Source organism: Pelodiscus sinensis, chromosome 2 (assembly GCF_049634645.1).
Source record: "Pelodiscus sinensis isolate JC-2024 chromosome 2, ASM4963464v1, whole genome shotgun sequence".
Lineage (NCBI taxonomy): Eukaryota > Metazoa > Chordata > Testudines > Trionychidae > Pelodiscus > Pelodiscus sinensis.
In genome coordinates, this window is record NC_134712.1 from 161,203,447 (window position 1) to 161,218,463 (window position 15,017).

Here is a 15,017-nt window from a genome sequence, read left to right on the forward strand (position 1 = left end):
AAGGAAAACAAACTTGGCTGTCTCATCCCAAATCCCATTTGCACTTATAACAAAGACTTGTGATAAAGCAGCATGACCATTGGTCTATGACCAAGTGATGGGAAAGATTGCAATAGCAGAGGAATGTAGCAAATTTCTTTGCACAACCATAAATCCACAGTCTATGTAACCAGTACAATAAAACCCACACATATATTACAAAAAGAAAACATTTCATAATGATTTTTAACAGCAACCAAGTACCTCAGGCCCTGATGTAACTAGCAAATCATTTTTAAAATACACAGTCATAGCCAGGGCTTGCCAAGCAGCGTCAAGCCCCGCGGTTCTGCGGGCTGCGCATGCCCAGATCGCAGTACGGTGCCGTCTGTGCCGGCTTGTAATCTACTCGCCACGAGTGAGTAGATTACATGATTTGTTGAGCTCTGGCCATAGCCATACCACACATAGCAATAATCACTCTCTAATACATACAATAAAATAAGTCAGCAAAAGATAAAGTGCAGCTACACATATACTTAACATTAAAATTAAAACGGAGACAGTAATATTCAGAATAGCATGAACATGAAAAATTAGAGCTGATTGGGAAAAAAAGGATGTATTTTTACTGAATAGTTCATTGATTTTTTTGGGGGGGGTTGTCAAAATTCAAAATTTTGATGAAAAATGTAGTAAATTCCAGATGTTAGTATTTTCAGAAAGCTATATTCAAAATATTACCTAGGCATAATTCTGATAGTCATGAGGTGCGTTTAAATTAGTGCTAAGTGGAAAAGAACTATGTCAGGACTGTTCCTTACTCTTGCACTCCAAGTGCGGAAGGTGAGGGCCCGCAAGAGAGCTTCAAAACCTTGCCTCTACAAGCACTGCTAACAAAAACCTCCCCTCCCCAGAATCATAATACACAGATTTTAGGGAATCGCTGCCACCATAAAGTGCTTTTTTATCCCTAATAACCAGGGATGAAAACACTTCAAATCACCTTCAAGGTTACACCGAGTTCTTTTGCCCCAAAAGAGCTTGAAAAAAGAAAAGAGAAAAACAAGCTACAGTCTCAGGTAGTTGACCCCTTAGTCTGAGCCAATACACACAGACAGATCTGCCAGCACACAAGAATCAAATCATCACCTTAAAAAAAGTGATTTTAATTACAAAACAAAAGATAAATTTGATAACGCACACTTAGTTGCTAGGTGTTACAGAGCAACTAAGGAAAACAAATTAAAACACAGAGAAAAGTCTCTGAGCAAAATGCAAGGTAGTAAATGGGGAGGCATAGATTCACACAGAGTAGTTCAAACCAAACCACAAAATAAAGAAAAATCAACCCAAATGTGAGCAAATTCACTTTCCCCCTTCCTTCCAATTTTCTCTTTGTTCAATCTACTCCCATGCCCCAAATTCCTTGGAGACATAGTAGTCCTGCCTGGGTTTAAATCATTCTGTGTCTCTCAACTCCTGGTTTCTCTCTTCACCACAAAGAAAGCAGGCAAGGAATCTATATCAAATTCAAATTTCAACACTCTATCTCGATTGGTTCTGCAGCCCCTGGGCCAACACCTTTAGTAGCTACCTGAGTTTAACCCCTTAGTCACTGGGTTCTGGTCAGCACTCCTCCTGTCTATTACAAACCACCACTACACTCCAGGAAAGATTATGCAATACACTCAATTATTTTGCCAAAACTTCATTTCATTGGCATGTACTATTTTCTGTATTTTTGCTTAGCATCCAGTGACAGCCCAGTCCTGTTTCATGGAAAAGGAGCATATGGCAGAAGACTCCCTGTGGTGTCATTAGAAACAAAAGTAGAAGCCAGTTTATTTGAAAACCTAGGGAATTTGGCAACATTTACAAGATGTTCCAGTGTTTTCCTGGATTTATGAAGCATACTGCAAGTTAAATTTACAACGTAAAACTCAATAGGCCCCAACTGAAGTGTTTTAGAGACCTTATTTTCAGCATTGCTTCAGGATTTTTACTGTTCTCTTGTTCATGGGGCATTTCCAAAATTACCTGTGTTGTGTCTACGTTACCCTTTAACTGTTGTTTTTTATACCACCTGCTTATTTGAATGAAGAATCATTCTGAGGTCATAAACATTGAATTATGTTTGGAGGGGGGGAGAAGCCTGATTTTCCACACAGATAAGCCAGTTTTCGGCACTAACTGAAAAGAAAATTGGAATGATCAAGTCACAGAACCTGCTGCTAATTGGAACTAGGTGATGTATATACATTGCTGGATATTTCCTTAGCACTCAAGAATAAAGCCTCATTGTGTCAGGAACTATTCAACTTCTTTTATGGTATTTCTATTTTATGTTGTGTCTAAAGTCAGGAAGAAAATATTTTGTTTAGACTTAGTTTTGACTGAAGCTTTGGGTTGGTTTTCAGTCAATCTGTGGGTGGCTCATCCCCAAAAGTCAGTGAGGCTGATAGCCAGGGGCCTGATGAACCTAAGATGTGTGTGTGTGTGATGGGCTGGCTTCATGCTCCTGGAAGGGGTGATTACGTGGGTGGAAGGGGCAGAGCTGGGGCAGCCAGACCACCGCATGCCTGGAACATGCTGTGCTGCATCTCCCTCCCTCAAGAAGCCCTCTCAGTCACCTGAAGAGTGCTATACAGTGCTCCAGTGGCAAGTTAAAAGGCACGGGGCTGCAACCACTGCCACTGATGTATAGCAGCGGCAGCCAGAGCCCCAGGCCCTTTTGAATCTCTGGGCCTAGGGGCAATTGCTTCTTTTGGCCCCCATATTATTGGAAAAATAGGGAAAAAAACAGGGAAAAAAATGATCTAACAAATTTTGGGAAAAGACTACAGTACTTTAAAAAAGTTCACTGGAATGTAACAGTGACTATTTTAAAAGTCAACACATATGATCGTTAAAAGACTAACACAGTAAATTACTTCAGTTTTTGGCTGAAAGAGAGAACTCTGTCTCTGTAGGCGATTAGTGCACACTGCCACTCAGAATGGATTGGAATAGAAACCTGGAGCATCCCAGCATACAGACCCGTGGGATGTGTCACCAGCCATGGGTGGATAAGTGCAGAATCAGTGAAGGCACAGTAATGAGGATAACACTTTGTTGTGGAAGGCTCACCCAAGTGTTTAGACCCCGGTACCAATCACCTGAGCTCACTGCGCAATACAGACAATGTCCTTGAAGAGAGAGATTTTCCGCTGAGTGTTGGCTAAAAGTGGGATGAAGCTTTCAGAAAAAAAAATGGTCTCCAGCTGTCTGATTCCGTTTTTCTTCAGGGAAACGATACTCTGTCCATTCTTTGTAAATAAACTGGATTGCATCTGGAAAAAATACTTGATTCCATCATCAGTTTCTCCTCTTATTGGAACCAACACACTGGACCCTGAGTTTTGGCTCTCTGGCAGATTAATATATGGATAACAATAGTAATCACAGAACCATAAGCTTAGAAGGGGACTGTCAGGGTTATCTAATCTGATCCCCTGCCAAGATGCAGGATTTGTTATATCTGAAAGAATAAAGAAGGGTTGATATGGACAATGACGCTGAAACAATTTTTAGGGTGAGGTTGCTGAGTTACACCACCCCCTTGAAACCATTCGTGCCCTTCTGATGGCTGCCAACTCTCCTAGACCAGAATGACTGGATGCCATTCATGGCAAAGGTGTAAGGTCCATATGGTCCAAGAAAGTTAGGAAACTCTAGCTGCTCACTGCTCCCAGGCTGGAGCCACAGGTGGGGGCAACTGCTGAGCCCTGAGCCGCGGCTAGGAGCAGAGGCCTGAGCTGGCAGCGGGACTTGTAGTAGCTGTGGAGCCTCCAGAGCTGGTGGCCTGGACTCTGAGGCTAGCAGGGCCGGTGGGCTGTGGAGTCTGTGGACGTGGGGCCAGTGGGTGAGGCTGGCAGGTGGTAGTGAAGCCATTGGCATCCCAGAGGCCAAGTGGAGGCCAGGACCCGAAGCTGGTGAAGACTGTGGTGAGTCAGCAGCGTGGCTGGCTTCCGGGCACAGGGAGGTTGGGTGAAAAAAACCCTGAAGCCTTACTTCCTGTGCCTATGGATATGGGCTAACACATGGGGGAGAGGTGAATCTAGCTCATAACCAGGAAGTGGGTAAAGAGAGCCTTGGACTGGCCTTTTCTGCTATAAGCTTCACTTATTCCCAGATGGAAGAGAAGGGGAATGCAAAGCACAAACTCGTTAATGCCTGAGGCTTGTCTTAAAAGAAAGAATAGTTGTGAAGGAGTTGGGAATGTCAAAGGATACTAGTCATCCCCTGCAGGCATAATGAACTGCTCAAGGGCAGTAGGATGACTGGTAAATAGACTTGCCTGTAGGATTGCTGGTAAGGTGGGTAATTTAAAGGCAGAACAGTGTGATAGACAATTTATGAGACAAAAGGTTCCTTAGAATCATGAAAACCATTAAGAAGAGTTATGAATAAATGATTTCAGCTGAAATCACAGACTTAGCACCACATGAGGCAGCTTCTAGAAAGAACTAGGAAATACAACAGATTGGATGATTTTGTATATTTATGACACACACACAGTGAAAGAGGGAGAGACTGGCACCTCAAGCATATGTGATGAAATCTTCAGCAGCGGGTTACAATAGAATATAGGAATATTTCTTGAAATGTTATGTAAACAAATGAATGTCTGTAAAATTTTAAATGCATTGATTCGAGACACTACATTTCCCAATACTATGTAGTTGTATCTTTATAATTTCCAATCCAAATACACCAATGAAACTAACTAGAAGTTTCATTCCCAGTTTTCTTGTAGCTTTTTGGACATTTTTTTAAAGTAGTTGGTAGGTATGTCAACATACCAGAAATTCTCTGATAATAAAATGATTCATTATAATCCTTGATGCATTTCAAATGAATGAAGTGGATAAGGCATCCGTGCTTTATTAGTCACTGTGCCCACTCAAAATGCTCTACTATAACTATGAACCTCCCCTTAATTTAGCATGACCAATCTCTAATCTGACATAACTAGTGAGAAACTTCAACCAGACTTCTTGATCAGTATAGCCAAATGCTTGAGAAAGGTTGTAGCTCACCCCTGCCACCTTAATCTATATCAGTTACAACCAATGCCCTGAACTTAAGTCCCCCTGAGTACTAGAGAAGTTCAGATCTGGATCTGAACTTAACTCGTATTGTTTGAACTAATAAACATTATCCTGTGCTAATAGGAATTTATTACTCAACAGCACAAGAGAACACTTGATCCTTCTGGAAAGAGTATACACTGTCTTAAAGTTCTTTCTTCCATTTGCTGTTGGATTTAAATGGTGGATTTATTACCCATTAATAAGTGGTAGAATAGATCACTGTGCATGTGTAGGTTTGTAAGGGATATTAAAGTACTCACATGTCATCATAGGCGTGCACAGGGGGTGTGCCAGGCACACCCTAATGTCTCAAAAAAAAAGTGGCTTTGCGTTTTAATTTAATCACATGATATGCTCTTTTAGTTTTAAGTATGGATTGTTGTATTATGTAATAAGCGCAGAATGTAGAAATGTATACAAACCCAGCGTTCACGTGCAGCATGTCTTCTATGATTGAGTATTCAATAAATGTTCACCAATAAAAAATAAAATTCCCTGGGTGCACACCCTAATGAAATATGCTGCACACGCCTAAGCACGTCATATGTTTAACCAAATTCAAACAATTAATTAGTGATTCTCTTTTGCTTAGTTGATTTGACTTTCACATTTCTACTTTTACCTTTTATGCAAAATGGTCCATCATACGCAGTTTTGGAACAGTCGCAGGAGTAGCCATTGTATTTCTCGACACATTTACCTCCGTTCTCACAGTACATTCCATAGCTAGTGCAGTGGCCTGAGCAGCCAGGTTTCACCCCCAGTGTGACCTTTGCTCTCTCTTCCAAGTCCAGAGTCACCCCATTCATTCTTAAAGAGCGAATACAACCCAGAAATCCTCTCTGGCCTCCTGCGGCACCTGAGAGAGAATGCAAAAATAATGAATCAAGAGTTAAACTGCATTATTGTTGCTGTAACCCAAATAATCTACTGAGTGGATGTCTACAGCTGAACATACTGTTGTAACCCTAGAATTTTGTAATTAATAAGTCAGCTAGGATATGTCTACACTGCATTTCTCTTTCAAGAGAGGAATGCAAATGCAGCCGAGCGAAATTGCAAATGAAGTGCGGATTTGAATTTCCAGTGCTTCATTTGTATACTCACAGCTGGCCACTTTTTCAAAATACACTATTTCAAAATAAAAAATGCAGTTTAGATGCAGTTATTTCGAGAAAAATCCCTTCTTTTGAAATAACCCTTAAACCTCATTTTATAAGGAATAAGGGTTATTTTGAAAGAAGGTTTTTTTTTCTCGAAATAACCAGGTCTAAACAGCATTTTTATCTCAAAATAGGATATTTTGAAAAAGCATCTGGCTGCAATTACGCAAATGAAGCGTGGGAAATTCAAATCCGCGCTTCATTTTCAATTTCGCTCAGCTGCATTTGCATTCCTCTCTCGAAAGAGGAATGCAATGTAGACATACCCTTAGTCATAATGTATGTTATAGCAGAAGGTTTGGATTAAACTTAAATACAAGATGTAGGTCTCAGACAGGCCAGGGAGCTTTGTTAACTTAGCTCCAGATCTGTTAGCATGTTCTGATGTTAAAGTGAAAGGATGGAATATTGTAATGCATAGTGATGTTAATATAAGGTAAGGCCTTGTAATGGATAAAGTGACTTGAAGTATCCCTTTGTTCCATGCTGCAATTCTGTAAATGTATTATTTGTGAGAATGAGAGAGAAAATGTTTTAGGAGCAGTAAGTGTGAGGGCCATGGCATGCTCAAATGGTCAGAGAGGGACCGGAGACTCAGAAGCATCAAATAATTATCAACTAAGCGAAAGCACACTGAAGATGCAACCTGGACTGAGGCAGATTGACGAAGCCTGAAGTTAGTGGCAAGCACCCCTTGATAGGGAACTGATATCAAGTTTCGCCAGAAGATAACACCCTGAGGGGTTGTCAGCATACGGATATCATATGGACTGTAAGAACAACTTCTTCTCAATAAGCCTATGTCACAGAAAAACTGATTGTGATGCTGAATGACTGATTAAGTCCTGACAAGGCAAAATGCATAGACTTGCATGGAAGGAAAATCCTATACAAAATGGGGTGTGTTGCATGGTTCTTTGGATTCTCGTTCTGCTAAGACTGTGGAGCATCGTCTGGACTGACAAAAACCCGGCTCCTTCTTCGCACCCAACCTATCTAGCAAATAGGTTGAGCAACAGACTGGCAACTATTCCATCAGCAGGGTGTGTGTGTGTGTGTGTGTGTGTGTGTAAATGCATATGCTACTTTGTGATATTATCAATAAATGTGGCATATTGACTTATCCCCCTGAAAAAGATCCCGTATGCTTCTTTTAAGCATAACACTGTAGGTTGGGATGTCTTTTAAAAGCCTAAAATATTCATTCATTTTTCATTATGCAATCAAATTACAGGAAGTCTAAGCTTTCAGACAAATTCTCAGATGGTATAAAGAGGTATAGTTCCATTAGTGGAGGAACTGCCTAGAGACATAATTTCTTCTTTTTCTTACATATTTTTAAAGATCATTTTCTCGGTAATAATAGGTTTTATTCCTGAATACATTTAGAGATAGCAACATTTCCTATAGGTTGATGATAATGATAAGCAATAATAATGACAACAGCCTCTTACATCTTATTATATTTTTCAAAGCAAAGTTTGTGAAACTGGAGGTGAGGTTTACGCCCATACTTTCAACGTGCACAATCATCAGGCCACTTATTTTGTTGTTTAGATACAGTTTTACATGCCCAAGTAGAACACCCAAATCTGAACATACCTGCCTAAGTGCCTTTTCCAAGCACACATGGCAAGTGCCTGGCAGAAAGCAAGTATTAGAACCCTTAAATTCCTTCAATATGCTTTTAGGAAATTCAGATTCATGGTGCTACAGGTTGAACCTCTCTTGTCCAGGATCTGGGAATGCAGGCCAGCTGGGAATCTGGCAGGAGAGGGGCCAGTAGTCAGGAGTCTGGCCAGGAGCGGGATCGGAGCTGGGCTGGCAGTCTGGTGGCAGGAAGCCTTGCTAGGGCTGGGAGCTGAGCCCACTGACTCATAGACTTTAAGGTCAGAAGGGACCATTGTGATCATCTAGTACGTTCTCCTTCAAAGTGCCCTGGTGCCAACATGCACCATGGCTATGGAAGAGTCAACCTTGCAAATGAATCACAGCTCTGCAATTTCTCTTTGAAGCCTGTTTCTGAAGTTTTTGTGACACTATTCATCTGGGTTTGAATAGGGACTGGGCATGCCTGGCTCATTACAGAAGCAGTTTTCTCTCTCTTGGTATTCACACCTTCTCATCAGCTGTTGGGAGTGGGCCACATCCACCCTGACTGAACTGGCCTACTATTGGTCCTGGTGCTCTGCACAACACAGGCCACAGAATCTCACCCACCTACTCCTGGAATAATCCTCTCACCTATATCTCAGATATTGAAGTCCTCAAATGTTGGTTTGAAGACCCCAAGATGCAGAGAATCCTCCAGCAAGTGATCCATGCCTGTGACGGGGTGGAGCAACCCCGCCCCTCGAGCGAGGCAGATGGGGCCGCCGCGGAGCCGGCAATCAGCGCGGCAGGCCCGAGCGGGGGCGGAGGGACACGTCATCACGCGGCGCCGGGGCGCGCCGGTGATGACGTCGGGAGAGCAACGCCAGGGACGGCAAGGGGAGGGGGGATAAAAGGAGCCGGGGAGGCCAGGGGAAGGGGGGCGGAACCGGCGGGGCCAGCGGACCCGACTGGGCAGGAGCCAGCGGCAGCGGGGCAGGAGCCAGCGGCGGCGGAGCAGGAGCCAGCGGCGGCGGAGCAGGAGCCAACGGCAGCGGGGGTGAGACCTGCGGCAGCCAAGCCAGCCGGAGGAGGAGCCCGAGCGAGGGAGGAACAAGCCACGGGAGCCAGGCAAGGAGGCAGCCAAGGCAGCGGGGAGCCCGCAGGGACAGGCGGGTACCCGGAGCAGTGAGGGTCGGCGGAGTGGAGCAAGACCCAGGGCGGGCTGTGTAACCCGAGAGCAGGGGCGTTTTGGGGTACCGACCCCCCCTGCTACCACTGAGAGGGCACCTCTCAGTGTCAGGGCCCTGGGTTGGGGTCCGGAGAGAGGGCGGGCCCGGACCCCCCACTCCGCCCGGTGACCCAGAGTCAAGTGGTATCCTGAGCGCGGCCTAGGGGCAACAGGAGGGGCGGCGGCCCGGACAGGCGGCCTCGTGACACGTGGTGGAGAATGTGGGCAGTGGCGGCCCTGTAGCGGAGGGCACAGGAGGAGAGGGGCCTCGTTTTTCTTTCGGTCTTGGTCCCTTCCCCCTCTTCCATTTCCATTGCCACCCCGAATAGGTTGAGGCACCATGGATGGGGACAAAGTCGTGGAGTGGCTGGTGGATAGCCAGCGTCAATTACAGAGCCAACAGACAGAGGCATTGCGGCAACTGACAGCCGAATTTAGGGAGCAGCAGAAACAGCTAGTTCGGGAGCTGAGGGATGGGACAAGGCCGGCGGGACCCACCGACGAGGGGGAGGAGGACATGACGGGCCCAGTACGACTACCCATCAGGCTCGCCAAATTGGGGGAGGAGGGCGATACCGAAGCGTTCCTAGTGACGTTCGAGCGGGTGGCCATAGCGGCCCGTTGGCCCCAGGAGCACTGGGCTACGATACTCGCCCCCTACCTATCCGGCCCGGCGCAGCTCGCCTACCGAAGCTTATCGGACCGCGACGCGTTGTGCTATTACAAGGTCAAGGAGGCGATCCTCGACCAGATGGGCATTTCCCCAGAGACGTACAGGCAGCGGTTTCGAGCAGCAAAGTACGGAGCGGGGGAGCGCCCCCGAGCGGTCGCCCAACGGATCCGGGAAGCCGGGCTGCGGTGGCTGGAGCCATCTAATAAGACAGCAGCCCAGGTGGCGGACCTGGTGGTACTTGAGCAGTACTTGCAGGTGCTCCCCGCGGAGGGCCAGCAATGGGTACGCCGACACCTGCCCGGGACTATGGAAGAAGCCGTGACGCTCATGGAGCACTTCATGGCGGCCGAGGCACCAGTAGGACACGGCAAGATAGGGTCCGTGACCAACCCGGTGGGTCGGGGAGACCCCAGCCCCAGAGGGAAGGAAGGGCGGGGCAACACAGGGCCCAGGGCCAGAAGCCCCCCAACCCGAGGGCCGGAACGGCGATTAGCCCCAGTGTGGCGCGGGGCCGAGCACCGCGAGAGAGTGGAAGCACGGACCGGGGCCGAAAGGGGCACGGAAGAAGCATCGGGCCCCCAAGTAAAACCGACGTGCTTCCAGTGCGGCCAGGAGGGCCACTTCCGCCGGGAATGCCCCATGATGGACTGCACGTTCGGACAGCCCAAACCCCAGAGAGGGCCGCGATCGGAGGTAAGCCGGGCCCGTATAACAGGGCAGGTACGCCTAAATGGGGAGGCAGTGGAGGCCGTACTGGACTCGGGGTGCGGGCAGACGCTAGTGCGGCGAGACGCGCTAGGGAAAGGGGTGCGCACCCGAACCCCGGTGTGGATTAAATGCGTGCATGGGGACACTAGGTCGTACCCCACGACCTGGGTGAAGATACACGACGGGCAACAGGGCGGGGATCTGCGAGTAGCAATAACACCCCGGCTACCCTGCCCCGTGTTACTGGGCAGAGACTGGCCCGGACTGCGGCGGCTCCTGGGGGAATGGGACCCCCGCGACCAGGGAGGCACGCACGAGGCATGGGCCACCCAGGAGGAGGACGCGGGGCCGCTGCCCCCGCAGGAACCGGGGAGGGGAGAGTCATTGGCAGCCCTAGAGATCGATAAGGGCGACTTTCTAGTCCTGCAGCGGGAAGACCCGACGCTACAGCACGCATGGGAGAACGCACTGAGCACCCCGGGGGAGGGCGAAGAGGCCGAGCAGAGGCCCGGGCAAGGCCCATATTTCAAGATCCAGGGGGATCGGCTGTATCGGGTCCCGGGGCTAGGAGATGGGGCAACCCAATTGGTCGTGCCGAAGGCGTATCGGTGGCGGGTGATGGAGATGGCCCACAACAATCATTGGGCAGGGCACCTGGGGACTGAGAAAACGCAGCAACGGGTGCTCCAGAGGTTTTATTGGCCAGGGGTGTACCAGAACATTAAGGATTTCTGCCGGTCGTGCCCGCAATGCCAACGGACCTCTGGGGCCCGGGTACCCCGAGCCGCCCTAGTGCCCATGCCGCTGGTATCGGAACCCTTTGAGCGAATAGGCATGGACCTGATAGGACCCCTGGAGCGCACCCGGAGGGGGCATCAGTACATTTTGGTTGTAGTTGACTACGCGACGCGTTATCCGGAGGCCGTGCCCCTACGCAAGACCACTGCAGCCGCGATAGCCGACGAGCTCGTAAAGATGTTCGCCCGTGTTGGACTCCCAAAGGAGATTTTGACCGACCAGGGCACGAATCTGGTGTCGCGGCTAATGAAGGAGCTATGCAACTGGCTGCAGGTGAAGAAGATCCGCACCGCAGCCTACCACCCCCAGACGGACGGCCTCGTCGAGCGATTTAATCAAACTTTGAAGGCGATGCTACGGCGATTGGTGGAGGATGATCCACACGATTGGGACAAGCTGCTACCGCCCCTGCTCTTCGCGGTACGGGAGGTACCACAGTCATCGGTGGGGTTCTCGCCGTTTGAACTATTGTACGGCCGGCGGCCGCGGGGTATACTAGACTTAGTGCGGGAAGGGTGGGAGGAGCAGACGTCCTCCGCACTGGGGGCCGTCCAATACGTAATTAAGCTACGGGACCGTATGAGGACCATAGGGAGGTGGGCACGGGAAAACCTGGAGAAAGCTCAAGAAACCCAAGCCCGCCACTACGATAGGGGGACACGGCCGAGGACCCTCAGTCCGGGTGACCCGGTCTTGGTGCTGCTGCCAACAGGGGAGTCCAAGCTGTTGGCCAAGTGGCAAGGGCCGTACCGGGTCATTAAAAAGATTGGAGAGGTAGACTATGAAGTCCAAGTGGGGGGTAGGCACCGTCAAAGCCAGGTGTACCACATTAACCTATTAAAACGGTGGGTACCACGGGAAGAGCCCCTAGCAGAGGCCTTGAGTACAGAGATCGAGTTTGGGCCCTGGGGCGAGGAAGAGGTCACCTGGGCAACTAGCCCTGTGGGGAAGGAGCTAAATCAGGTTCAGCAGGGCCAACTACGGGCAGTGTTGCAACGGGCAGCGGCCAGCCTAACGAGCCGACCTGGGAGAACGAGCCTAGTACAACACGAAATCACCACGGAGCCGGGAAAAAAGGTTCGAGACCCAGTGCGCCCCATCCCCCGGAAGTTGTGGGACACAGTCCAAAGGGAACTGCAGGACATGACACGGTGGGGAGTAGTGGAGAAATCGCGGAGTGAGTGGCGGAGCCCCATCGTGCTAGTGCCAAAAAAAGACGGAGCGACACGTTTCTGCATTGACTTCCGTAAGCTGAACGCCGTGTCTAAGTTTGACGCGTACCCCATGCCCAGAGTAGACGAGCTGCTGGAACGGTTGGGGCAGGCAGAGTATTTGTCGACAATCGACCTCACAAAGGGGTATTGGCAAATACCCTTAGCACCGGCAGCCCGAGAGAAGACAGCGTTCGCTACCCCGTTTGGGCTTTTCCAATTCGTCACCATGCCATTCGGGCTGCACGGCGCGGCAGCTACATTCCAGCGGATGATGGACGAGATATTAGAAGACCACCGCGAATACGCCACGGCATATATAGACGACATTGTCGTCTTTAGTAGGACCTGGGAGGACCATCTGCAACAGCTGGAAGCTGTCCTGCGGGCGCTCCAACGAGCAGGACTCACGGCAAACCCCAAGAAGTGCCAATTCGGAAACAGGGAAGTATCGTACCTGGGATACACGGTGGGGAGGGGGCGGTTAAAACCACTGCTGGACAAGGTACAAGCCATTAGAGACTACCCTCGACCCCACACCAAGCGACAAGTCCGCCAGTTTTTAGGCCTCGCGGGGTATTACCGGCAGTTTATAAACCACTTTGCCTCACTGGCGGCCCCGCTAACAGACCTTACAAAGAAAGATCGCCCTCAAAGGGTGGTGTGGACGCCCCAAGGGGTGCGGGCCTTTGAGGCGCTCCGCCAGTGCCTGATGTCAGGGCCAGTGTTACGGCCACCTGATTTCGAAAAACCGTTCATATTACAAACCGATGCCTCCGAAGTGGGGCTCGGAGCGGTTCTCGCGCAGGAGGAAGAGGGCACGGAGTACCCCGTAGCCTACCTGAGCCGCAAGCTGTTCCCTAGGAAAAAAAATACGCAGTGATTGAAAAGGAAGCGTTAGCCGTCAAATGGGCCATAGACTCTCTGCGCTATTTCCTTACAGGCAACGCCTTCACGCTGGTGACGGACCACGAACCCCTGAAGTGGATGCAGACCATGAAGGACAATAACGCGCGGATAATGCGGTGGTATTTAAGTTTACAACCTTTTCGTTTCGAAGTCAAACACAGACCCGGCAAGGACAATGAGAATGCAGACTGCCTCTCACGGTTGCCGGGTGACGAGCAACCGGGGGGTGTAGGAACTTTGCAAAGGGGGGAGGTGTGTGACGGGGTGGAGCAACCCCGCCACTCGAGCGAGGCAGATGGGGCCGCCGCGGAGCCGGCAATCAGCGCGGCAGGCCCGAGCGGGGGCGGAGGGACACGTCATCACGCGGCGCCGGGGCGCGCCGGTGATGACGTCGGGAGAGCAACGCCAGGGACGGCAAGGGGAGGGGGGATAAAAGGAGCCGGGGAGGCCAGGGGAAGGGGGGCGGAACCGGCGGGGCCAGCGGACCCGACTGGGCAGGAGCCAGCGGCAGCGGGGCAGGAGCCAGCGGCGGCGGAGCAGGAGCCAGCGGCGGCGGAGCAGGAGCCAACGGCAGCGGGGGTGAGACCTGCGGCAGCCAAGCCAGCCGGAGGAGGAGCCCGAGCGAGGGAGGAACAAGCCACGGGAGCCAGGCAAGGAGGCAGCCAAGGCAGCGGGGAGCCCGCAGGGACAGGCGGGTACCCGGAGCAGTGAGGGTCGGCGGAGTGGAGCAAGACCCAGGGCGGGCTGTGTAACCCGAGAGCAGGGGCGTTTTGGGGTACCGACCCCCCCTGCTACCACTGAGAGGGCACCTCTCAGTGTCAGGGCCCTGGGTTGGGGTCCGGAGAGAGGGCGGGCCCGGACCCCCCACTCCGCCCGGTGACCCAGAGTCAAGTGGTATCCTGAGCGCGGCCTAGGGGCAACAGGAGGGGCGGCGGCCCGGACAGGCGGCCTCGTGACACTGCCCCATGCTACAGAGGAAGGCAAAAAACCTGCAGGGCCTCAGCCAATCTACCCTGGAGGAAAATTCCTTCCTGACCCCAAATATGGCGATCAGCTGAACCCTGAGCATGTGGGCAAAGATTCACCAGCCAGACACCCAGGAAAAAGTTCTCTATAGTAACTCCTATTATCCCACCATTGGCCTATTTACCACCGATAGTGAAAGATCAATCAGTTGCCAGGATCATGTTATCGCATCAAACCGTCCTCTTCATAAACCCATCTAGCTTAATCTTGAAGCCAGATAGGGCTTTTGCCCCCACTACTTCCCTTGGAAGGCTGTTCCAGAACATCACTCCTGTAAAGGTTAGAAACCTTTGTCTAATTTCGAGGGCTAGCAGAAAGGTCAGTCGGCTGGGATAGTGTGGTACAATCTGAAAATAGGGGCCGGTGTTCAGAAGGACAGCCCTGATGTTGAGAGACTGGCAGCCTCCCAGGAGAACCTGGAGGCTGGCAGCCGCGGGGTCAGCATTGACCTTCTCTGGTCTAGCTAACTCCCTCATTTGGGACTGGTCAGATTTTAAGGGTGCCAGACCAGGGAGGTTACAACCTGTTGTAGAGTTGATCTTGGTTATGATTCAGAGAAAATTTAGTGCAATCCCAGATATTCAATTTTGGAAA

General features: G+C 50.1%; 1 protein-coding gene across 1 annotated transcript in view; it reads right to left on the minus strand.

The window, feature by feature from the left end:
- The window catches only part of CNTNAP2 (contactin associated protein 2), a 1,606,913-nt gene that overhangs the window by 128,400 nt on the left and 1,463,496 nt on the right, over window positions 1-15,017 (minus strand). Inside the window, exon 18 of the mRNA XM_075921713.1 lies at window positions 5,737-5,973. Coding sequence (XP_075777828.1) covers window positions 5,737-5,973 — 237 coding nt within the window. The remainder of the gene's footprint in view (window positions 1-5,736; window positions 5,974-15,017) is intronic.